At 42.7% G+C, this 27,006-nt stretch overlaps 1 protein-coding gene across 3 annotated transcripts in view; it reads right to left on the minus strand.

Moving 5' to 3' along the window:
* ANK3 (ankyrin 3) overlaps positions 1 to 27,006 on the minus strand; it is a 435,851-nt gene that overhangs the window by 66,837 nt on the left and 342,008 nt on the right. For all 3 annotated transcript variants that reach the window (XM_066618756.1, XM_066618757.1, XM_066618758.1), the window contains 3 exons: positions 16,955 to 17,078; positions 11,560 to 11,662; positions 1,329 to 1,435 (listed from right to left, as the gene is read on the minus strand). In XM_066618756.1, the coding sequence (XP_066474853.1) occupies positions 1,329 to 1,435; positions 11,560 to 11,662; positions 16,955 to 17,078 (334 nt within the window). The remainder of the gene's footprint in view (positions 1 to 1,328; positions 1,436 to 11,559; positions 11,663 to 16,954; positions 17,079 to 27,006) is intronic.

The raw sequence follows: 27,006 nt of genomic DNA on the forward strand, positions 1-27,006 counted from the left end.
AATCTGACTTCCAGCTGTAATAGCAGGAAAAACACATTAGAAGTTTTTGCTCTTCTGTGTGTGTGTGTGTGTGTGTGTGTGCGTGTGTGCGTGTGTGCGTGCGTGCGTGCGTGCGTGCGTGCGTGCGTGCGTGCGTGCGTGCGTGCGTGCGTGTGTGTGTGTGTGAGAGAGAGAGAGAGAGAGAGAAACATAGATCATCTATAGATCTATAGATGACAGAAAAATCCATCATGGAATAGATTGACTGAAACTGATCCTTGAATTACTGTACTTTTATCATTAACTGATACAATAAATGATAAGTTTCAAATAGATTGACAGGGCAATCCTATATATGTTTTCTTCCAGAAGTCAGTCTCCTATGGCTTAGCTTTCTATGATAACCTTGCCCTTCATCAAACCAGGAAGATTAAATTCTGCGGGGTAAGGTTGCCCTGTAGACTGCAATGCTTTGCCAAGCATGTCAGCTGATCAAGTCCCATGAAAATTCTGCCTCCAAGCTAGACTCTCAGTTTGTTACTCAAGCAGCCATGAAGACTGCACTGTCTTACCTCGCCTCAACCAATCTTTTGGTTCCAATTAAATCTTCTGCCTCTTCTTTCTTTCATCTGCCTAATTTAGTGCCCCAAATGGACCCATACAGCAACCACACATCCTGCCTCTGGCCCTCTGCTCTTCATCCACTTGAGACCATACCAAACTCTATCCTGTCCTCAGTTTCTGCTGCCTTTGAGTCCCCTCTCCTCACCATCCCAGGCCCAAGTTGGATGGCACCAATTGTGGTCTATCTTGGAGCTCAGACAAGGCGTGACAATGGAATTGAGTCAAATCTAATGAACTCAGTAGCACTTTTAAAGCCAGGAATTACTGCAGTCCCATATAATGATGTATACACATGTACATTCAGTCTACATTAACTTTTGTTAACATAGTTGAAAGCAAGTGCCTCAACTGGGTTGAGGAAATTTTATGAAATTGCTGCCACATATGAAAAACAGGCATTAAGTCTTTCAGAACAGTCAAAAATTCTTTTCATGGTGGGAGTGATATCTAAGAGTAATCATGCTACTTTATAAGATACAATGGAAAGAAATCTAATGATGTATGTATGCTGATACACTCTAATTTGTTAATTTTCTTTTCGTCCCTCTACATAATAGTGATGGCTGTTTCTTATGTACCAGACTGAAGTCACACACTTATTTTACAGCTGGCTTCAGAAGAACACAAGTAATACTGAAAACTTTAACATTAGATTGTTTCGATTGTTTCCAGTGATTGTATTGTTTCATGTAGAACAACAGAAGGACATCTTGTGAGTTACTTACCCAGAATGGATGGGACTAGAGACAAGATTGACATTGTCCAAGGTGTCTGCAGCCCAGCTATAGTGTCTGAGAGAGTCAGAATCAAATTCTCTGGGAAACGTCAGGTGCTTTAAAGAGATGGACAAGTAAAGATGTCAGTTTAGCAGGGAAAATGATATCGAACATTTTCTTTGGTACAACACTACCAAGAGATAAAATTGTCCTTTCCAGAATTTATAGTACCTACAGTTATTATAAACAATTTTTAGCACAATAAATCTACAAAGCATTTCATAATTATCAGTTTTGTTGTAATTACAGTAACCTTCTGAGATAGGTCACTAGGATGTCCATTTTACACCACACTGAGAAATAATGAACTGAGCTTGGAGGAACAATCATTTGTGTGGAATCCATAACACCCCACACTGGGATCTCATTAGCAATCCCCTCACTAAACATAGAGTCTCCTTGATATTGTATCAATATACAATGACATTGTATCATCTTGTCTGGGGCCAAAAACCTCAGCTTTGTGGTGATGGTCCACTATGAGCCCGGTAAAACAGAACCATGGAGGCCACATCAGCCCTGCTAAAGCAACTTCTGGTACACTTAGAGATGCCTCTGTTGTCAGAGAGACTTGCCCACCATGTGTCTATGTTTCTGGGATAGGTGGAGCAGAGGAGGCCAAGCAAGCCTGTGTGGAGTGCAGTAATGCTCAAATGCCTGACCACCAGCCAGGGAAGAGGAGACAAGTTGGGGCTGGGAGTTCCTTGACTGACCACTATCAAGTCTGACCATGACTAAGGTGAGGGAGGCCAGCCCTATTGGATGGAGGAGGATTTGTGTGGCTCTCTAACTTGCTCCTCATTCTGATTCTGAGGCCCCACAGGCCACTATCTGAAGACCACTCTCCATGTCCTTAGAACCAACAATTGAGAACCCTCAGTTCTTGAGGTGACTGGGGCAGAGGGGCTCCCACCAGGTGGAACCACAACAGCACCCTAGGTACATCTGAAAGCATGCGTCTCCCTCATAAACACACTGAGAATTTTGCCAGACCAGATACACTGAATATGAGGTGTGCCTCTGGAATTGGGTCCTATTACATATTTTATGAGGTTGTATCCTTAAAAAGTTGTTCATGATTAAGAGTTAATCCATTGAAATTAATGTGATTTAAAGTTAGTCATGTCTAATATGTTTCACCAATTTCAAAGGTGGCTAGTCACGACTAAATTCCTTACAACTCATGAAAAGTCTAAATGCCACATGCAATGGATGATGTGTGATCCTTGCCTCTGAAACTTGGTAGGAGGAAAGAGATTATGAGCCAAATCCTAATCAACTTTCCAATGCCAGTGCAACCACAATGCAGCGCTGCGGTAAGGGAACAAACCTTTCTTTATCTTGAGGAGGCTTCCATGACTGCCCCCCAACTACAGAATGCAGCGCACACCCCATTGGCATGGCTGCATTTGTGCAGGAAAATTGGATAGAACTGGGTCCTAAGTCAAATGAACCTATTTTTGTTTACCGTTCTTTATTAGTTTTTTACATTTATATCCACTTGGGATGCAAGCAGGTGTGCTCTCACAACACTCCTTGGGATCCATATTCCATTATCTCTTACAAAGGCTTTCTTATGATTCCCAGGCATTCCCCCATCTAGACAGTGTACATTGCCAGCCTTGCTTAGCTTCAGGAGTAGAACTGCATTGTGTGCCTTGAGACCACTCTGTATAGTTTTATTTAATATTTAGATAAGTACATCAAATGAGAAGAGGTGAGGCACGTATAATCCTAGTGTTCCACCACACATTTACCCAGGCAGGTGAATGGGTGACTAGACCTGCAAAAAAGTTACTTGAATGGCCTTGAATAATCTGTGCAAAACACACAAGGACAAACAGAAGGCAGAAGTCAGGAATTCCTTGAAGGAGTTCTTTTTTCCATTTTCCACCACACCCAAGCAGGTGAGTAGACCTGCAGACCTTGAGTAGACCTCAAGTAGTAGGTCAAGGTCAAGTAGGTCAAGGTCAAGTAGACCTTGAGTAGACCTTGCTGTTCACCCAAGCAGGTGAGTAGACCTGCAAAAAAGTTACTTGAATGGCCTCAAGCAATCACTGCAAAACAAACAAGAACAAATAGGAAGGAGACATTACGAATTCCTTGAAGGAGTTCATTTTTCCTTTGAATCCTATTGTGCCATGGCTATACTGCAATGCCTGGCTAGATAGCTTTCAAACAAGTTAATTCAACAGCTTCAATCCATGCATTGTCTCTAGCTTTACATAGGAAAGGTCTCAAAGGCTACAAACCAAGTGCAGACAGACAAACTAGCTCATGAAGTTTGAGAATCACACAGTCAAGAAGCCTCTTATCCAGTATCCAAAAACAATGGTTTTAGGCATTAGAATCTAGCAGTAGAATGGTATACCCTTACAAACTTCAGTGACCATTATAAAAAAGTTGTCCTCTGACTGCATTTAAAGAATGAATAATATCAAGTGGAAACTGACTACATGAAATCTGCTTGTGTCTATTATTATCCAGCTTCCCAGCAGACGGTTTCAGAAATAATATTTTTGACTCTGTGTCAGAAATAATTCATCAGTTTCCATCTTTGTATATGCTGAGTATTGGAATGAACAGCCATTTTAAAGGTATCACCTTTAAAGTCAACTGCAGATTACTCTCTCTCTCTCTCTCTCTCTTTGCCAAGATAATTTCTCAGAATAAAAAAACCCCATAATTTAATACTGCCAAAAATGCACACACTTGTCCTGCTTGAAGTGTTTTGCTTTTAAATGTTTAAAAGAATCACCCATATTTTTCCCCCCGTAATATAATGCATACCTGAGCTTAGCAGTAATTGTACACTTAAGGAGCTGCAGCCAATCTTGGGACCCTAATAGGTAGTGCCTCTAAGGTCCAGGAGTTTGAAATGTACATTTATCATAATCACACTTTACTTTTTAAGGGGTCTACTACATTTTCAGTTGTATGCTTAAAAATGTAATATATGAACTGACCTTCCTCAGGTGAACTGGGGAAAGTATGAAAAAGTTAGTTGTATAAAGGTATATGTGAGTAAGATATCAGCAAGAAACCCCAGTAATGAACATTGAGGGTCAACAAAAACCATACATACCATCTCTGGATAGGTTTCTCCCTGTACTACTATAAAAAATAATCCTTAATATTATAATCACTACACTGGAGTCATTGTCAAACATCTCATTTAAAAGAAAAAATCCAAGACTTAGTTCTGATGTATTTGACTCTAGAGGTGTTTGCTTCCAGTGGGTAAGACAGGTTAACAGCCTAATCTTATGCTTCTCGACACCCAGACAAAATGGCTACTGCTGTATCATGCAGGCACCACCCCCACCCTAAACAGCTGCACTGCTGGTCGGTGGTGCCACTTATCACCTGCCAATATCCTTCAGGTGCTGGGCTTAGCACCGACTGGCCCTGGGCCCGGTGCCAGCACTCCTTCCTCCCAAGGTGCAGTAAACATGCCTTATGGTACATTTACGACACCTAGCACCAGTGCTAAAGCCTGATAGGATCAGGCTTTGTTACTTAAGGAATTACTTCTGAGTAAGGTAAATAACGCTGTTTTCAAACACCTCTACCAATTACAGATTAATTGGCAGTGCAACCCTATGCATGGCTACTCAGAAGGAAGCTCCACAGTGCTGCCTCCCAAGTAAGTGTGTAAAGAACTGCAGCCTAACCACACAATCCTATGCACGTGTTTGAATTCAGTGGAACTTACTTTCAGGTAAGTATTTATAGAATTGCAGTCTGAGTATCTTTTTTCTGTTTTACAAGTATAGAAGGGGTAAAATTAAGATTTGCCATTCCTGCCAAAATCAGAGAAGTCAGGAAGAGTAATTCAAGCGTCCTGAAAGCCACTGTGGGCATACAAGTTTGCTAAGCATGGCAGGAATACCAAAATATTGCTATTCAGGTCACTGCACAAGAATGGAACATTTAAACTTTTAACAAATGTAGCTTCTCAAAGCCATTTCACTAGAGAGCGAAGGATTCTTTCATACCGCTTACAGAGAAAACCATTCTGCCCAGATGCTCTCCTCGCCGCTTCTACAGCATACATATGCGGAAGTCAGGTTGCTATATTCACTGTCTGGATGATATTTCTTGTAATCAAAATAAATATATTTGCATACTCATGTAATTTTCCTCAAATATATTCTGACAGACAGGAAATGAATGCAAAGTTTTCTCCATTTGATTGGAAAACTGATTTGTAGCACCGAGCCCCTGCAGCTACAATTCAGTTGTGATCCTGGACCCTGTGCTAGTTTTTTTTCCAGAAACTAGAAGGGACATTTTTAGGCCTTCTGAGGATCAGAGAGGCCACATGTGGCCTCCTTGATCCCCTGTAGGCTGTCTGAGGCCTCCGGAAGGCCTCAAAATGTCATTTCTGGTTTACAATGAAGGCCAACTGGGGGTCAGGGAGGCCTGTTAAAAGGTTCCAAATTTTAAAAAAAATGGGTAGAGAGGGAGTCATGGTGTAGCCCCCCACTGGGTGGCACTCTGGGGCTTTTGCCCCCCTGAACCCCCCAGGTATGCCAATGTTACGCTTTAGTTCTAAAGCAGTTACAAGTTAAGTATTGTACAAAAGCTAAAAGAAGACTAAGCTGTAGTAACTTGTCCCCTCTGTTTTTTTCATTGCTAGGCTAGTGTTAGTTGACTGCAATTCTAATCAGGTCTACTTGAAAGTTAACCCAATGTTCCTAAAGCAGCTTTTCTTTAAATTAAAAAAAAAGAAAAAGATGGTTTGAATTCTGATAGGAACATTTGCATACAATACTTTGTTAGGTCCTTATTCCCACTTATTTTCAAACATGCAAGTTCTTTCTCAGAAGGAAAATTAAGATAGGAATATAACCTTTGAAGCTTACTAGTTCGCTTTCAAATCACAGCACACAGACTTATTCAATAACAGAACAAATATGAAAATAGCATTTTGCTCTAATTGGCTGGTCTTGGAAAAGTTGCTACCTCCAAAGTCTGGCTTGGTGTTACCAGATTCAAATGTTGTTTTGATATTTCTCTATATTACAAACCACCTCAAAGAAATACAGTTGCCAGCTATGATTGTTTCCATTGCCTTATGTTTTAGCAGACAAAATGCATCAAGGAATCTGGTTTAAGAGGAATGCACTATCAATAATTTTGCATAGGTGTATTGTCAAGAACTGTGGTTCTCAAATTTTTAGCACCGAGACCCACTTTTTAGAATGAGAATGTGTCAGGACCCACCAGAAGCGATGTCATGACCAGAAGTGACATTATCAAGCAGGAAAATTTTTAATGATCCTAGGCTACAATCCTATCCACATATACCCATGAGTAAGCCCCATTGACTGTCACTGTTAGAAGCATATGCAGAGTAGCTTGTTAAAAGTACACTTCCCCAAATGCACATTCCATGGTAGAATCAAATATACTATATTAAAAATAAAATATTGAAATGAAGGGGGACCTACCTGAAATTGGTTCACAACCCACCTGGTGGGTCCCAACCCACAGTTTGAGAAACAATGGTCAAGAAGATTATAACTTAGATCAGAGGTTCCTAAACCGTGAGCTCATGGCTGACCAGTAGATCACAATCCAATTTTTGGTGGGTCATGAAACTGATAATTAGACTAGACCAGGGACGTCCAAAGTTTTTGGCAGGAGGGCCACATCATCTCTCTGATACTGTGTTGGGGGCCAGGGAAAAAAAGAATCAATTTACATTTAAAATTTGAATAAATTTGCATAAGTTTAAATAAATGAATATATTAAAGATGAACTTATATGAATGAATGAAGGTCTTGCAATAGCTCAAGGCCTATAAAAGGCCTTGCACAAAGCAAAGCTGGCCTTTCCTTTGCTACTGCTACTGCATCACAGACGTGAAACAATAAGCAGTGGAGGGAGCCCTCATGCCACAGCTCACGCGAGTGTTCAAACAGTCACCCTCACACTGAGAGCAGTTGCATCGGGCCAGTGTGGGCTCCAACAAATCTCTGGAGGGCCAGAGAGTCATTGGAAATTGGGGGCTCCCTGAGGGCCGCATTGAGAGGCCTCGAGGGCTGCAAGTGGCCCCAGGGCCAGGGTTTGGGTACCCCTGGACTAGATTATGATTATACTTGACCAGTGTTTCTCAAACTGTGGGTTGGGACACACTAAGTGGGTCATGAGCCAATTTCAGGTGGGTCCCCATTCATTTCAATATTTTATTTTTAATATATTAGACTTGATGCTCTCATGGTATGTGACTGCATTTGGGGAAATGTTACAGACCTGTGGCTTGCTTAACAAGCCACTATGTATATTATTTTAACAATGATAGTAAATGGGACTTACTCCTGGGTAAGTGTGGGTAGGATTGCAGCCTAGGATTGTGAAAAATCTTCCTGCTTGATAATGTCACTTCTGGTCACAACATCACTTCTGGTGGGTCCTGACAGATTCTCATTCTTAAAAGTGGGTCCCGGTACTAAATGTGTGAGAACCACTGTACTAGAAAATTAGACTACATGCATCAGGGGTTAAACAGTCTGCTACTTGGGGGGAGCATTATGGTCAAATAGCCTCTATAGCCACAGAGGCTTGAGTGGTTGTTAAAGTTTTTTTGTTTTTGTTTTTTTGAGGTGGGAATTGATGCTAAAAAGTTTGGAAACCTCTGACTTAGATGGTGCCTGCAAGGCTCTTTTGCTCATATTGTGAAGTTCAGACTACAGAAGATGCGTTTTATCCCAACCCAGAAAATCAGTAACTATCTACAAAATCAGGGGTGTCCAAACTTTTTGGCAGGAGGGCCACATCATCCCTCTGACACTGTGTTGGGGGCTGGGAAAAAATTAATTTACATTTCAAATTTGAATAAATTTACATAAATGAATATATCAGTGATGGCACTTATATGAATGAATGAAGGACTTGCAATAGCTCAAGGCCTATAAAAGGCCTTGCACAAAACAAGGCCAGCCTTTCCTTCGCTGCCACTGCTGCATCACAGATGTGAAACAGCAAGCAGTGGAGGGAACCGTCATCCCACAGCTCATGCAAGAGGTCAAACAGTTGGCCACCACACTGAGATCAGTTGCATCAGGCCAGCACGGGCTCCAGCAAAACTCTGGAGGGCCAGAGGCTCATTGGAGATTGGAGGCTCCCTGAGGCCCGGATTAGGAGTACTCGAGGGCCACAAGTGGCCCCAGGGCCAGGGTTTGGGCACCCCTGTACAAAATGATCCTACAGTATGCCAAGCAGAATTTAGAGCACAATCTCATGCTTGTCTACTCAGAAGGAAGTCCCATTGTCTTCAGTGGATCTTACTCTCCGGAAAGTGTGCATAGGATTGCAGCCTCAGAGACTCCCCTAACATGCCACTATCCAGACAGAGCACATTTATTAATACGTAATTTGTTCTTGTTTATGCTCTTTTTTGTGATATAAAGCAAATGTGAACTCCAATACCCTTCCTTAACACTAATTCAGTAAAGCTAAAGCTGCGTCATTTGGAACAACGGGGTACATATATATGGCTGTTATTTGTGGATTATAGTTCTGCTTTTAACACCATTCTACCTAGCAGGCTGTTTTTTAAAATGACTAGTTTGGGCATACAGCAAGACATTTGTCTGTGGATAAAGGATTTTTGGACAAATAGGCCACAGTCAGTTAGGATGGGCTCTTATCATTCTTCCACTCTGATATTAAATACAGGAGCTCCCCAAGGCTGTGTGCTGAGCCCCTTCCTCTATTCCCTGTATACACATGATTGTACCCCATCACATAACATCAATAAAATTATAAAATTTGCAGACGATACTACAGTGGTGGGGCTTGTTAGCAGGAATGATGAGTCTGCTTATAGAAAGGAGGTACAGGAGTTGTTATTGTGGTGCAAAGAAAATAATCTCTCACTTAACATCAAAAGAACTAAAGAACTTATAATTGACTTCTGGAAAAAGAGGGATGTATACACACCATTATACATAAATGGTGAGGAGGTGGAGAGGGTTGCTAGTTTCAAATTCCTAGGTATTTACATCACAGAGGAACTCTCATGGACTATTAACACCAGCATGTTGATAAAAAAGGGACAAAAGCGGTTATATTTTCTGAGGAAGCTTGGGAGGTTGAATTTGTCACAGCAGCTGCTTGTGTCTTACTATCGTTGCACCATTGAGAGTGTCCTGACCTATGATATCTTGGTGTGGTACAGAAATTGCTCTGCAGGGGACAAAAAAGCTCTGCAGAGAATTATTAAGATCACGCAGCACATCATCAATCTTCATCTACCAGCTTTGGAGGACATCTACACATCTCGCTGTCTGCAGAAGTCACATAGTATTCTGAGAGACCCCTTCCATCCAGCTCATAAGTTCTTTGAACTGTTGCCTTCAGTAGACGATACAGAACTATTAGAGTAGCACCACATGATTCCTGAACAGTTTTTATCCCGCAGCCATAATTACGTTGAATAAGGTGATACAGTTGTTACCATGCTCCTGGGCATTATGGTCTGTTATACTGTTTTATATTATGATGCATGCTGTATAGAATGTGTGGGTGAGTGTGTAGAGTGTGATTGTTGAAATTGTAGTATATATTTATGCTTGTATCTCAAAGGTGCATAAATTTCGTTGTGCTGTATGTAGCACAATGACAATAAAGTTACTACCACTACTACTACTAAAACACATTTTCTTATCAAATTAAACACTCCCATGTTGGCAAACAGCTGTACCTATATATGTAACTTGAATTGCTTTCCTGAAACTGCCTGCACCCATTTTATCCTACAAATTTCAGCTGCAGAAATGTAGTGTCCAAATGCGACAGGCAACAGAGGCAGTTTAATGTAGTTCTCAATTTAAATATAGTATTTCTACTCCATTATCTGAATATAATCACTGATTTTTTTCTTCAGGCCACTTTCAAAATCTCAGAATGGTTCTAGGTCCAAACATAACTGATTTCATGTTGGCTTTTTACTTACCCTTTACTATCAGGTTTTATTGTTTTATATGTATTTGATATTATTTTAGCTGTGATTTTTTTTTTACTGTTTTAATTCACTCCAGGAAAACCAGTTCATGATTTTAAATGAAAAGTGGGGTATAACTCCAGAAAATAAATAAAAGGACCCACATCTCTACCAAGTCAATGATATGTGTCACTATTTAAAATATTAGAGGTATAATGCTTTATCAACTTTATATTAATTCTACATTCTTCGATGCCGCATCCCAAACACAGTTAAATACTATCAAATACTAGTGGGTAGCAATACCAGGACTGCAAGTTCTAATGGATGAGTATGACTAATTGATTGAAGCATTCAATTTATGATTAAAATCTACCCTCAGGTTAACTGGGAGGGCTGACAAACACAAAACATTCCAAAGAGGAATTTATGATGGTGCCCAGCAATTGAGTGGGTTACCCTCCCCACAACCATGTATGGCAATTTTCCAGGGGTCTGATAAACCTATTTTGCCACCTCCTTGGGACAATAAAAACATGGAGATGTCATGTACTTAGCAGGTTATTATATGCATCTGGTAGGCTGCCCTGAGTTTGACAGGTCACAAGTTATATATACTACATGAAAAGCAAACAGAGTTTCAAGGAGGAAAACAGGAATTACAGGTGGGGTATCTATCTACAGATTCAGCATCCGTGGATTTGCCCCACCATGAATGCCAAACCCTTTCGATCACACCCCCCTGCAGACCTTCCAGACATGACTGGAACATCTGGGAGGTTCTCTGAGCCTCTGTGAGGAGATGCACTGCTGCTTTGCGTGACCTCTCCAAGGCTCAGAAAATCTCCCAGATGTGACCAGAATGAGGTTCTGGTCAAGTCTGGAAGATCTGTGGGGGCATGATCAGGGGGTTTGGCATTCGCAATGGGGCAAATCCATGGATGCCAGTGGGGCAAATCCACAATATTACCGGAAGTTGTCAAAAAACAGCTCCGGACGCCATACTAAGCCTTGGAACGGTTGTGTAATCAGAACAGCTCCAGGCATGTTTAGAGCAAAGATGGGCTCAGAAAACCATGGATTTCATTATCTGTGGTTTTAGGTATCAGCAAAGGGTTCAGGAATGGAACCCCTGCAGATAAAGAGAGTCCACCTGTATATGATAAAATGTGGGATCATTTATTTACGTATATAATTCACCAAGCCAAAGGAATCCTGAGAACTCACCTGATCCTTCGATGGCATCAGCAGTTCTTCTATCATCATGCTGTCCCGGGCATAGGAATTTCTGTTCAAAGTGTAGGACCTATCCGAACTGAAGGAGCGGAGGCTGGTTGTATTTACAATTTACCACAGAAAATGAAGGTGGCAATGAGATGAACAAAAGAAAAATTAATGCATGCAACTTCCAGGGAACACTCCAAAGATGATAAAACAAGTCTAATTGATAAAACAGATTCTGAAAAGATACTAAAGCTGGAGTATTAATATAGATTTGAAAAGTTTTCTTTCATTGCAATATAAATCTATTAATAACCAGTATAGTATATAGTTTGCTTTCAGTTCATGTCTGCAAAAATGTGTTCAGATGTATATGCATGCATGTGCAATACAATCCAAAGTGTGTTTCATCAGAGGTGTCACTGATACAATGGGTCTCACTCCTGATTGACAGCCCAATCCTGAGCTGCCTGGGGCGCGCGGCTGCAGTGGCGCTGAGAATGGCTCCTGCTGCATCCTGCGCACCTCAGCCTGCCGCGGCTGGCGCCTCGGGAGAAGGAGACTTTTGTCCCCTTCTCCTGGGTAAGGGAAGCAGCCCTGCAATGGGGCTACTCAGTTTACCACCGACCAAAAGGTTGGCAGTAAGGTAAAGGCGTTCGTGTAGGGCGCCAAGCCCCACCTTGGATCTGGTGGAGTGGAGCTCCACAGGACCCACCTCCCTCCCTCTCCCAGCATGCCTGCCACCTGCCCTCTCTCCGCCCCCACCTCCCCATCATGTCTCCTCCCCGCCCTCTCTCCGCCCACCTCCTGCCTCCCCAGAACACCTCCTCCCCACCCCTTCCCTGCGCCCGCTTACTGTGCTGTGGCTCGGTGGTCTGTGAGACCGCAGAGCAGCAGAGTATGGTCGCCCGCCCGGTGCTAGCCCAGCGCCAGACAGCATGGGCACTAGTCCACCGGTAAGCCTTGCAGACATGCCTTATGGCGGAAAGCTGGAGCGCCGAGCTCAGGATTGGGCTCTGAGTGTGTGAAGGATTCATGCCTTATTCTAAGAATACATTCAGTAGTGTAGCTGGAGGGCCAAAACAGTAAGTACTGCAGTTACCACAACGAGCCATATAAGTGCCCCCCCCCCACTTGCAATCAGAGCCATTCCAGGCAGCGAGAGCAATGTGCAGGAGACGCTGTTTGGTTTGGCAAGCCCCTGTGCACTGCCATTGCCAGTGCATTGCCATTGCTGCCTGGAATAGCTCCAATGGTAAGTGGGAGGAGTTGCTTATATGGCGCTTTGTGGCACCTGCAATACTTCAGCATAACCAGAACCTTCCTACACTTTCAGGAAGACGTGAAGATTATATCACCTGTTCGTTTCAACTTTCCTAGCTAACCCAATTTTACACAAAAGCCCATTTATTAATCTGTTCTGCTAGTTAATAAAGTGTACTACTATCATCTGTTAAACTGATAGCACTTATCTGTAACTACTACTGTGACATCTGGAGCAGAGGGTGTGTGGTATCCTGAGCTGACCGCCTTTAAAATACATTGCAGCTCAGAACAAAACCATACAACTTAGGAATTGAAAACCCTTGATATAAAGGGGGCTCCTCTGCTTTTGATCTCCATGCACCTAGGAGCCTGTGGTTTCTATTATTGCAATGAGGCAGTGACAGGAAAAACTAAGCTTGCTGAATCTCTCTTCTACAAGTAGCTATTGCAGACAGGGGAAATGCTTTTAGATGTTGATCTTGCAATCACAGTTCAGTGGTGGAGCACATGCCTTGCATGCAGCTGATCTCAAGTTTAGTCTGTGGCATCTCTAGTTGAAAGAGCCTCAGGCAGCAGGTCTGAGAAAGACCTCTGCTTGCAACTCTGGAGAGCTGCTGTCAGTCAGGGTCAATCTTTCAGCCTTGGCCACCTCATCTGTAGTATAGGGATAATGCTACCAGCTTATCTTAGATGAAAATCTGCTAAATAAGTGCTGTGTAAGCTATAACTGTTGTTTATCTTCTTCAAAACTTAGAGGAAAACAATTTTGAATATGCTGAGACCAAAGCAAATGCTGGGTCTCATTGTGTTACACATTAACCCTGGAAGCTGCATAGAGCGGATGTTAGAAAACATGCCAGGCATTCAGACATGCTTGCTGTTGAGACTGAAAAGAAAAGTCAAACAAAATAATTGCAACCAGAAAAACAAAAATGCTTTTAAGCTTCCCCCCCTTAACATATGAAGCTCTACCAGCTTGCAACATGCACTTTGCACCTCTGAATAAAACTTTCACAGAATTCCATCCCAAGATGTTATTTTTCATTTAAAATGTTCCTCCTGGTACTTGACCCCACCAGCAGAAAGCAGAACTGGGCCCTGGGTTATTAAAACCATCCCTCTTTTTCAGTAAGGAAGTGAGATGAAATCAGTTCATAGATATTACCAAAATAGAATTATCTAACATGGGACACAACAGAAGACTGCACATCACGTCACATTACTATGCTGAGTAAAAAGGAAAAGAAAAATGAAGAATGGCAAAAGCAGAAATGTCACAAAGGCATCGTGCTTTCTTACCTGACCTTAGGACTATTTTAGAAATATACAAAGGAAAAGAAACAAGAAGAGATAGAAAGCAAAGAATCAGTGGACAAAAAAAAAGCACAATGCCATGATTGGATGATTTGGAATTTAAGGCCCAATCCTATTCCACTTTCCAGTACCAATGCAGCTCCGAGGTAAAGGAACACATGTTACTTTGCTTTGAGAAGACCTCCATGACTGGGCCCCCCCCGGCAGGATGCAGTACATGCCCCGTAGGCATGGCTGCAACAGCCGTGGAAAGTTGGATAGCAGTGGGCCTATAATGTAATTTACTGCTTAATGTTACACTCAGAATCAATAACTTGATAGAAATCAATGTGCAATTTCTGCAATGTATGATATCTTACAGCAGTGGTTTCCAAATAGTGTTCTGGTGAACCTTAAGGTTCTCCCAAATCTTACTGGAGTTCCCTTGTGAAAAGAATAGCAATGGCAGAGAAGCGTCCCTGAAAGACTACTTGCTCATCTAATATCAATCTTCTCCTGCAATGTGCAGCCACTGGGGAGGGTGTTCAGTGTGTTCTAGAGCACAAGGTCGGTTCATACGGGATGACAGGTAAGCCCAACTGAGTATGTACTCTCTAAAGCATACTCTGTATAGCAATATGCAAGAATTCTGTGTTAGACAAGTTCAAATAGAAAGGGCGTCCCTGAAAGGAAACAATTAAAAAAATAACACCCACTATATTATATGCACAACATTTAAAACTCCAATCGTGACTATACTTATGGGCATGTAACTCCCAATTGAGTTACTATGGAGTCTACAGTACGCAGAATGTGCTTAGGTGCCAATTTGTTTCCTCTGAGTGTAACACACATGTAATAAACTGCAGATGTAAACATAAGCTACATAATGACAAAGAATGATACTGTTAAATTAGAAGTATGCAAATTTTAGGGTTTGATCAAGCAGTAAAAGAAAAAATAGCTCAAGATGTGTAGTCAACAGGAGAGAATTCTGATATAATTCAATTTACATATGGAAGTACAGGTGTGCACCACTTAACAACCATTCGCTTAATGACAGACCACATATATGATGGTGGTCAAAGCACAATAAAGATGCTCTTAATTAGGCAATCACATCTCCCAAAGCTTGCAGCAGAGTGTCTGTTTGCACAACAGAGAGGCTCTGAATGCAAAGAAGAGTCAAACTATCTCCAGTGGTCTATACAGCCAGATAAGTGTCTGGCAGGAAGTGTATGTTTACACAACGAAGGCAATAGACTGGACTGAATGTTCACTTAATGACCTAATTGCATAACAAAAGGGATCAGAGTACGTATTCCTGTTGTTAAGTGGCGCACACCTGTGTATGCTATGCATTTTAGGGCTCCTTAATGGCTAAAATAAGGGCTAAAATCCACTAACGTTTTCTATCAGTAAGAGAGAGCTCAGCAAGTCTATTAGTTCTGGTATATGCAGATTGAGTAGGTGTGGCTAGCTTTCACTGATCTGCTTAGGCTGCAAACCTATACATATTACCCAAGAGTAAGTACCCATTGCATACTTACCTCTGAGTAAACATGTATAGACTTGCACTGTACATTCCACTCAGTAGATTACTACGAAGTTTGTTGTTGTTAAGTGTTACTAAAGCCACAGTATATTATTTTGAGAATAAGTACAGCACATAGAAAATAACTTAATGAACTGAAATAAAGAACAATCTGTGATATTTGCACAAGCATAGAATACTTTGACACTCAAAATAATCAGGCTTATCTAGCATGGTTATTTTCAAAGGATGCTATTGTTCATATTTAATTGAAGATAATAGTGACTAAAAGAACAAAAGGTTGATACGTGAAACAAGGGAATACTGTGCAAATTTAGGGTGCATGCATGAAATGGACCCAATACAGCCACAACAATCAAGACTGTATACAAATATGCAAGTTTTACCTTGTGGGAGGTGCCACTCCCAGTTAGACAATGAAAGAGCTTTTTACAGCAGATCATTAAACTATAGGAAAAAGTCCTCAGGGCTCCAGCCTGTGAGGTTTAATTATTAGCTTCAAAATAATTTGGCTATCAGTAAGCAGGTTGCTTATTCAAAACTGCGGAAATGATCTCTGCAGTATTTGTTGTGCCTTGTTTGTTTCAGATGCCAAAGAAATATGCAGCAGACCTTCCCAATAGTATAAAATGTTTGCATATCTTGAAGTGCAAAGAATGCAATCAATCCTATATAACTGTTGACCTATTTTTTCTCCCAAGAAAACTGACCATTCCTTTGGAAACAAAACTTTGCCAAGGATTTATGTAGCAACCCAACAATCTGCAAACAGATTTAGACTTTTTAAAAAATTATTCTCCTTCTGCACCTTTTGGGAAACAAAAGGAACTCGATTAGCCAAACAACATTCTTCTATTTTTCTGGCAGGAACCAATGTCATTTTCATTCTTGACAGAAATTAGCGTCAGTAAGTATTACAATCAAATGGCTGAACAAAGGCCTTTTTTTCTTCCTGCTAAACGGTCATTGTGGACTAAATGGTCTGGCTCTTAGATAGGGGCTTCCAGCTGTTTCCAAAGAAACACTTCTGACATATCTAGAGCATGAGCAGATACCAGAGAAAAATAAAGAATTAATTTGCTATGAATTATTGCCATAACAAAGCTGCCATGGAGAGAAGGAAAGTATGACACTAAGTAATGAACGCATCTTTGAGGCTGAGAGTCATCAGGGCAGCCAAATGATGGGACATCATTTAGTTTTTAAAACAAAGTGAAGAGGAAATGAAACATATTAAGAAAAAACCTGCACCGGGTTGGGGCTGTGAAGAGCCCAGGTGATGAATACCTGGCAGATCGGGCTCCGAGACTGAAGCCCATGTATCCTTCTGCAGGCAAAGAATCGTCTCCCAGTTCTTTGAGATCCTGTGGCCCAAGATATTTGTCTGTATCTCCTGTCATTGCATCTTCACCTGTCAGCACAAAAGCAGGTTGAATCAGACACGACACATTGCAGAATCCTGTCTTTAGCAAACTTCACACTGCTCTTCAGTACAGCTGCTAGAAAGGAAACTCATTGCATCCCTATGGCTTCATCAGTTACAGCAGAAAATGTGAAGTACCTGTTAGCTACATGACTTAGAGAGGGAAAAAGAATTAATTCAGGTGCATGATTATGTATATAAGATGATATTTATACTTGTAAAAAATTCTTGAGAGCCACAATGGTGCAGTAGTTCAGGAGCTGAACTTAGACTGGGATTCAGGTTCAAACCCCAGCTTAGCTATGAAGCTTCCTGGGTGACCTTGGGCTAGTCACTATCTCTCAGCCTCACCAACCTCACAGGATGGTTGTGAAGACAAAAGGGGGGGGGGAAGGAATCATGTATATCACCCTGAGCAGCTTGGAGGAAGGCTGGTATAAAAATGTGAAAAATAAATTAAATTAAAAAAACAAATCCAGTAATTCAGCAGGTTATTTAGCAGTGCAGTATCCATCTGCTTTCTCTAACACTGCTACTTAGAAGTAACATAAATAAGAAATGTTCATTAGCATACAAAGCATCTAATTCAGGGTTCTCTAAACTTTTTGGCCAGAGGGCCTCATCAAATATCTGGCATGGTGTGGAGGGCAGGAAAAAAAATTTAAATATAAACTTTAAATAAATAAATTAGAGATTGAACTTAGGTGAGTGAATAAATGAATGAATGGGCTCATTCATTCAACCTCTCTGGCCCTCAGAACACCCTCCAGACACTATCAGAGCACAGTTCTGGTCATGTTCAGGTGAGTGGGCCAGAGAATTTCAGGGGACAAGAGGTTGGCTGTGGGCCAGAAAGAAGCTTGCTGCGGGCCGCATCTGGCCCCCGGGCCGGGGTTTGGAGACCCCTTATCTAAATCAACAGTCAGCAACTAGTTCTGTGTTGGACCATTTCGAGACATGAATGGTATGCCAAGATCCCCCCCCCCCCAAAGCACCCTGCTGGATCATTTCCTTACCACAGATACAACTTCTCCTACCAAGTTCTTTCACCTCTGAATTAGCAACTGGGGAGGAAAGGACAGATCCCTCTCAAGGGGACAGACTGCCAATCCTTAATCCATTGCCTTCAATTACCAATCCACTGCCTTTAAGATCGTTAAAAAAAACCAAAAAAAACCTCCCCTCACATCTTTATCCTTCCAAATGCAAAAGACTATATAAAGCAGATGAGTTCATCTTTTAAATTTTAAAACATTCATTTCACTACAATGAGCAAGTCATTGTATTGAAATGTATATTGCTGTTTGATTTATACGATACATTTTTGTGTTCAAGTATTTTATTATAGTACAGTCTTGACAGGTCAAACTAGAATGGTGCAGATTTAGACCTAGAGCCCAATCCTGTTCTCTTCCTCCCTACCCACTGGTGCAGCCATGTCAAAAATGGGCATGCTGTATCCAGTGGGGGGGGGGGGAGATCAGGAGGCTTCAGTTAGGAAAGGGGATTTAAATCCCTTTACCCCTGCATAAGCCTCCTGACCTGCAATGGGTCTCTTGGACCTATGCTAGCAAGAGGCAGGTAGGCTCAAAAAATAGGATCTGGTGCACAGCATCACTGCCAGATCCCTCTCCAGCAGCCTCCCCAACCTGTTTACTCCCTGCCCCCAATGCTGCCTTATCTGCTCTGGCAGGTGTAGGCAGGTCCACTGATGGTCCTGAAGCACTGCTGCCTCATGAGACTATACTCCTAAAAAAAAGCACTTCACACTCTGTCAGCAACTATTTTGCGACACCGGAAGTGCTTCCTGCTGTCACAAAGGGCTCCGCATGTTGGTGGGGCACTCAATAGGACTGGATTACTGGTAAACATTTTCTGCTACTATCATCGGACTATTACTAGAACGACTGGACCTAAAGCATCAAATAAAGCCAGGCTCACACACAAGAACAAACCAGGTGGCACTGATGGGAAGAGACACAAAACGTCCTCAGTACCAATTCAGGCCAGAAACCATATTCCAGAAACACTATCCAAAATGTCAGCTTTCAATTGATAAAGGCCAAGCAAAATTCAGATTCTGTTCAGTGGGAAAGCAATGACCGAGCCAGCAACAAACCTTCCACAAAATCCACACTGGAATGCCGACTTCCGAAACCGTTTTGCAAGAATACAAAGCTATTCCCAGGTCTATTCCCAAATCATACTGCAAGAGTAAAAAGCTCCCTCAACACAGAGAGTTCTCCAGAGTCAAAATTTGCTTGTGGTTAAAAAAAAATACAGTGAGAAATCCTGATCCTGCCTCTTAAGACATTCTCTTTAGAACACCAAAGCACTCTAGTTGAGGTGATTCTTGCACCAAATAGGTAGGAAACTGTTATTGGATCACTCTCTTCTAGTAAAATGGTTGGGCATTTTTCCAGAGTGCAGTTGCTACCTCGTACTAGAGTGTGGGTTCTGTTGAGGTGTTCTGTTTTACAGCAACACTCCCATCTAGTTCAATGGGATCTGTGATTTTGATTGGTCTGCCTAACTTGGAAGTTGGTGTTCTGGGTCATTTTTCTGGATAATGTTTTATAGCCCAGAGCAGGTACTGGAACATGGAATTTGGGTAAGTTTTGTGGTCTGCTACACAGTTCCCAATTAGTCCAATAGGATCAGTGGCATCACGAGGGTTTGTGTCACTCGGAGTGGGAGGCCAGTGTGTCACCCCCATGATGGGCTTCCTCCCATGTAGCGAGCAGGGCAACACCTCAGGCAGTGGGCATGATGGTGCACTATCACCCCTGCTGGTTTTTTGGCCATAACTTTTGATAGAATCAAGCTATTTCAATGTGGTTTGTTACACTGCATTCTGCATGAATTTACACATTGAATGATATATAACATGCTGGTAATATTCAAAAATACCAGGATTTTATAAATCAGTAGTGGTGTCAGACACCCCCTGTACGCATCACTGGGTGTGACGTGCACCCCCCTAGTGATGCCACTGAATAGGATATATAATTTTGATTAATCTGCTTAACATAGAAGCTGGTGTGAGAGGATCCTGCAACAGACACAACCAGAGTCATTTTCCTCTTCCAAGAAGAAGTTCAGCAATTATCACAACTGTAACACTCACCACAGATGCTGAAGAGAGGCAGGGAACATATTGGAGCTTCCCACTATGGCCTTTCCTGATTTTAGACTTGAGTGTGAGATACTTTGTTCTTTACACTTAACAGCAGTGTTAATCCACTGATCCTTATATGTGCATTAAAGGGCAGCATACATACAAACGTGCACAGATTTGGTGTGTTGTGCGTGCTTACTGAAGGAAGGGCTGCTGATGGCTTGGAAGGTAGAATAAGTTTTAGAGGGGGCCCTGAGGTCAAGAAAGTGTGAAAAAAAATCCTGCAGACCTATCATGTATAAACACCATGTACATTTCTATTCTACTGCTGCTACACATGCCAGGAAGCCTCATGTGGAGGAAGTTTACGAATCAGATAGATATATAACATTCATCCATCATAGGGTCTACCTGTTCCTCTACACCTGTGAAAGAAAAACATCATGTTGGGAAGGAGCTCAAAATGTAAAACAGCAATGGCACTTAATATCAACTGAATTAGATGTCCAGTCTTGTGAAGTTTGTAAAATTCCTTAAAGTCCTGGTATTATAAGGAACAAAAGCTGGTTCTGTAATGTTAAAAGTAAAGCAGTGCAGCAACAGAAGGGTTAAACACAGCAATTCACTTGGATCATTTGAGTCGCCATAAAGAAAGGGACATTCCAACACTGACAGACATATTCTAAAATAGACCCCTGATGTTTTAGAAGTCCCTTTTCTGTCCCCTCTTTAATTCAAGTATGGCAGTTCATTTCATGCACAAGTTTACCTCCTGTCTCTCTCTATTTCTTGCTTAGGATAAATGTCTGGACTACCTAAAATGCTGCACAATAGAAAAAGGTGACTGAAGCTATCGCTCTACTACTTTTTTAAAATCCATATCAACGGGTTCAGCAGAGTTTAGGTTCACCATTCCCTTTGCCAACAGAAGAAAATGCAAAACTGTGAACGAGGCCCCATTTTAAACTACCAATCAGTTCTAAAAATACCCCCTTTAGCTAGCTGCAGCCTTGCAATAGACAAAATAACAGATCAACTTTCTTCCTAAGACCCGGCAACAGCAATTATTTTAAGTAACAATTTCAAAGCTTAGAAGTCTGTTGAGACATTTCGCAGGAGTACACAAAAACAGAAAAAAAACAATTGAAGTAGAAAAGTCTTACTCTTTTGCAAAGCCATTTCCACCCGGCTGGTCTACACAAATTTTTTTTTTTTGTTCCGCCTCTTGATGCTTCCAAGAATTTCTATTAGTCCTATTACTTTTTAAGCAGTGATTTATAGTTAAACTCCAAAACAGTATAAGAACCTAATCTCTGAGGGTTATATTCACTCTCCATATTCACTCTCCAGTGCTCCTCTTCTTAACATCTTGATCTCTTCCAACACATGCATTTTACAAAATGTGCGCCTTTGTCCTGTGAAAAGGGCTTCCTTCCAAATGCAAAAAGAAAACAAAGTTTTAAAATGCAGAGATTTTAAAATGACAGCTGCAGTAAGGATCTCTGTTTAAAAAACATGCTACATTCTTGCAAAAAATCTTCTGATTGGACCGAAACCTTCTCTAGCAAGCTTCTAACAAGAGAACTGAATGGTGACATAGAGACAAGCCTGAGTTATTTGTATGTAAATAAGGGCACAGCTTGGGTGTCGATTTTGGTTTTTTGTCTCCTCCCTGTAATCTGACACTAACAGTTGTAGGTTAAACATGCAGGCACTGGGAAGGACTGAAATCAAGCAAAAGAACTGGAGAGCTGTTGGGGTGGAAGGGGTCTGCTCAAGTTGTACAACAGTGAATGACTTTGCCCTTATGTCTAAGAGCAAAAGAAGTTTACAAATAAACTTCTTTTCTTAATGTTCCTTAAGAGCAGGAACAGCCCACTGAGAGCTGGGAGTGGAACTGAGTGATCAGAATTTAGCTCAGGGAAAACAAATCTGGCAAGGAGATCTTTACAGCTCTCTTCAGGTGGGGGGATGAAAGGCAGTTGGTTGTCTTTTGTCTCCTTCCAAATTCAAATCAGGAATGGAGGGGGAAAAATCCAGCCCTAACAGCAAAGGTCGTTGTCCACCTTACCTGCATTCTGATGGCCAACCAGCTGCACTGGAGGAGTTGCAAAGGCAGGCAACCCCAAAATCCCAACCTAAAACATTACCCCCTCCCATCAAAAATAAAGTTAGTAGTGACACAGGAGGCTGGTGTTGTTAACCATTAACTTCAACAACAGTTGCAATTCATGCAGCAATAAAATCTGTCAGTAAGGTGAAGCCTGCAAAAAGGGAGTAGAAAAAGTTTGTATGCACAAGTGGAATGTCTAGTTGAACCAGACACTTGCATAAGTTCCAGGTGTAACTATTCTACAGGTATGGTATGCTTGTATCAGCCGCTACCGGTGTGGCTTGAAACTGTCCATAACATCAGGGCTTATCTGTCAGCTGTGCCTATTTTGGATAGGCTGGAAACTATTTGGCAACATGCTTGGATACTGGATCTCAGCAATATGCTACTATGCACTACTGAATGCTGAAATTCTGGACCTTGTGCTTTACATTTCAAGCCCATCCCATTCCTTTAGCTTGTCATTTGAACACACATAAAGTACTTTCTATGGAGACTCATGTTATTTAGTTAAGTAAATTCTATCTCATCCCAAGGATGAGAAGCAATCATTTTCAGAATGTGTTTGCACACACAAGCACATTAGAATTTCCACGCTTATTCTACAGTAGCTTGCACAATTTTAATAAAAGCCATTCAGAATTTTAAAAAAAACAAACACCATTCTACTACGCTCCCAAAAAGATATCAATTATCTAGTTTGATCTTTAGAGAGCATCCAAGATAGCCCCATGGTTGTGAGGCAATCACCAAGATTGCCTTTAAGTGTTCCTACAAGGAATATGTGGTGCACAAATTATAGCTGAGTTCTATGTACTTGGCCAGCGAAAGGAAACTACTGGAGATTTCTCCTTACAACGTACATGGTCCAAAATTTGAACCCTTCAGGCTTCAGCACAGCAATTCAGCAGTCTCTGGAATGGTCACAGAATAAAATGCCTTGGTTGGCATCCAATACATGAACTTCTTTGGTCCCCAAGATTGACTGGGGAAGGCAGAGGGAATGCTTTGCTCTGGGAACCTTCTCGTGAGGTCATGGTCTCAGGACAGGGACTTTTCAGTTTTGGTACCCCAGCTTTGGACACCGTCTCCACCCCCAAAGAGGTCCCTTCTTTGTATACAGGCAGGCAACACGTGAAAACCATTGAATTAGCAGATAGGTGTTAAGCCCTTGTACTTGGTTCAAGCAAATTGTCTTTTGCTTTGTGGGTTTATATGCTTTTGTACTCCTTTTTTATTATTACCCTTGGTATGTTTGTTTTGTAATACAGGTCATTTTTATTTTTATCTATTTTGTTTTGAACTATAAACCAGCCTCAGCATATGCATAAAAAGATGATTAAGAAATTTATAAAAATACGTACATATTGGTTGGCTTGGATTGTACATGGCATGCATGACTTCTTTTTCCACCCCCACATCTCTCTCTCTCTCTCTCTCTCCCTCTATCTCTCTCTCTTCCCCCCTCCCATTTTCATCTCTGTGATGACTCTGAGTGCTCAAGATTGAAATAGAATGAAAAGCGAACAACAGGCAGCTCCCTGAAGTACTCCTGTGTGGGTGCAGCAGGAATTAGCATTCTAATCCCTCTTCCCCTGTCTTGCAAAAGAGACTGGAAGAGAACTGCAGAAGAGAACTGCAGAAGCCAAGAAAGAGAAGAGGCAATTAGGCAACTTAGATTTTTTTCCCCCCCTGAAGCACCATATCTATATGCTGTTAGAAACATGATACAGGTGTCTAGCCTAGATAAAAAGGGAAGGATTTGGCTGTAGTTCCACAATCCTTTAAGGCAGTGGTTCTCAAAGTGGTGGGTCACAACCCACCACTGGAACCAAAACAAGTCACTTTCCCCTTAAGGGGAGTACTCCATTACCGGGTGTCCCAACTGTGCCGGAGCCCACTTTCGGTTTCAGAAGCTTGGTGCTCCAGAGCTCTAAACACAAACTGGAAGTGGGCTCCGACTGCAAATCGGAGCCCACTGCAGTGGAGGGAAGGCTCGCAGAGGGGGCTGTGAGCCTCCAGGACCCGCCAAGGGGCTTCACAGTCCCTCCAGGCATGTGTAAATGTGCCTGGGTACCCACAGCGCCTTGATTGCTGCAGCACCGTCGGGACAACCCCCCAACCCAGTTCCCACGCCCACAAGCACTTACAACAGGTTCTCAGACTCCCGGAGAGTTTGAGAACTGCTCTAAGGGCTGCTTCACACATTCCACCAAAGTAGCAAGAGATTCATGGTCTTGGCTGCTGTGGGGAACCATCAATCTTCTCCTTGTACCCCTGATGGGAGGTGGGATGTACGTTTCTCAACATAGGGGACAAAAGTTGCATGTCCCTGAGGGATGTGTGTGCATCTCTTCCCTTTTTAAAAGATTTGGGACAGAAGAAGCTAGTCATGCAGACTTTCTCTAAGAATGTGCAAGTGGTCACTAAGGGCCACTTCACAATTAGCAAACACACACCTGTATGCACTGTGAGCGTCCATGGTAGCCCTGCTGTAACATATGTCTGTGTTTGTGCATATGTGCCCTACTGGTTCTCTCTCTTTTTTTTTTAATGGTGTGTGTAAACCATATGTACATGCTGCAATAATCCCATGCCACTTGTGATTCCTTAGAGTAGGACCAGCTTTAGGAGCAGAAAAGCAAAACCGTTTTGTGCACCCCCGCAGCCCGCCCCCCCCCCACTCACCAGGATGAGCAGCAGCAGTGAGGTACCTGGCAGTGGCATCACTGCTAACTGCTTCTGTGGGAGGGGGGAGGCGATTTTGAGCCACTTGGACCCAAAGGCAAGAGGAAGGGAGGGTTGTCAAGTGGCAATGCTCAGCTTGCCACACTCTCCTTGTGATGCCTCGGCATGGAAGATTCCATACTAGAGTGTCAGAAACAGTGAGGTGCCAGTTACAGCTGTGGGCACTCTGCTTGCTGTGCCAGTGCGGGGCCCCTCCAGGCATGGGGCCCAATTTGGCCAAACTGCCCTAAGGCCAGCCCTGCTTTGTAGCACATTCAGGTATTATAAGCACAATAGAAAAGGATGTATATGCTTCTCAAAAGTTAAAGCAAACAACATGGTGATGTACCATATACAATCACAATACCTACCATTCCCATGTTATATACAAAGGGGTAACAAGTGAGCAGGGAGCTGTGTGAAGGAGATAAAAATGTTTGCACAGGGACACACAAAGTTAGAGCACAAAGATAATCAAAGAAGAAAAAGGAAAGGGTTACAAAAGATAGGGCAGTATTGGCTATGTATTGGCTTACCCCTGGGGGCTGGGGGCCAAGAATAGGCCCTCAGTTTGGCTGTACTTGTCGTAAGAGGCGACTAAACAGCCACCGGGTAGATGGGACTCGTCAGCCTAGGAAGGCAGCTCATCTAAGAGAAGGAAACTCTGATCCCAAACCTCCACTGCCTTGTGGCTACATCCAGTTCTGGAAAAGGCTTCAGGAGTCAACCTCGAGGCAAAATCAGGAGCCGGAGTCCCTTAGGCAGTTCATGGCTGAACACAGTCACGTTCTGGCAACTCCTGCGACGCCGCTGGAACCAACCGTATTGGCGTCTGCCTTTCCATTGGACCATTCCAGCGACGTGGAGAGGGGGGATTTGCTGCATGGGTAACAGCCTATCCTCCATACCTTCTTTACCCAGGCTTCGCGCACTGGAGAGGACACTCCAACTTCGCCATACGGCGTCGGCACAACACGGGAAGCAGCAGTTTACCGGTTATAAGTCTTTGCTCGATTGGCGTAGAGCATGACGCCAGGGGCTGCTTCCGACGGTGGGAGAGATCATTGCATCTCATTGGGCAGCTACCGCCCGCCTTAAGCTGGGCAGTCCCCAGCCAGTAAGGTGTTGCCTCGCCACGGTCCGTTAACCTCATGGGGTGCGTGGGGTTTAGGGTGAAAACCGACAAGCGGATCGACAACTCTGCACCATGCAACAGAAAACAGAAAACTACTGCCCTAAAGCTGGGCACCTGGAACGTTAGGACAATGACACCTGGCTTCTCTGATGACCTGCAAGAAATAGACGACGCACGCAAAACAGCTGTCATCGACATGGAGCTGAGCAGACTGCAGATGGACATCGTCGCCCTTCAAGAGACTAGGCTGCCAGATTCCGGATCTGTCAAGGAGAGAAATTTCTCATTTTTCTGGCAGGGAAAACCACCAAACGAAACCAGGGAACATGGCGTTGGCTTTGCGGTCAGAAATACCCTGCTGAAATCCATCATCCCACCTACTGTGGGAAGTGAAAGAATTTTGTCCCTGCAGCTCCAGTCATCAGCAGGACCTATCACTCTCATCAGTGCTTATGCACCGACTCTGTCGTCTCCAGCAGAAGCCAAAGACAAATTCTATGATGACCTGGCCACCACTGTCAAGAAAATCCCTGTAAAAGAGCCATTGTTCATTCTCGGCGATTTCAATGCTAGAGTTGGTGCTGATAACAGTTCATGGCCCACTTGCTTAGGTCAGTTTGGCACTGGGAGGATGAACGAAAATGGCCAACGCCTGCTAGAGTTTTGCTGTCATCACGGTCTCTGTGTCAGCAACACATTCTTCAACACAAAGCCCCAACATAGAGTCTCTTGGAGACATCCAAGATCAAAGCACTGGCACCAGCTCGACCTGATCCTCACCAGACGCTCCAGCCTTCCCAGCATCAAGATCACACGCAGTTAT

The sequence above is a fragment of the Tiliqua scincoides genome, chromosome 3 (genome assembly GCF_035046505.1).
Source record: "Tiliqua scincoides isolate rTilSci1 chromosome 3, rTilSci1.hap2, whole genome shotgun sequence".
Classification (NCBI taxonomy): Eukaryota; Metazoa; Chordata; class Lepidosauria; order Squamata; family Scincidae; genus Tiliqua; species Tiliqua scincoides.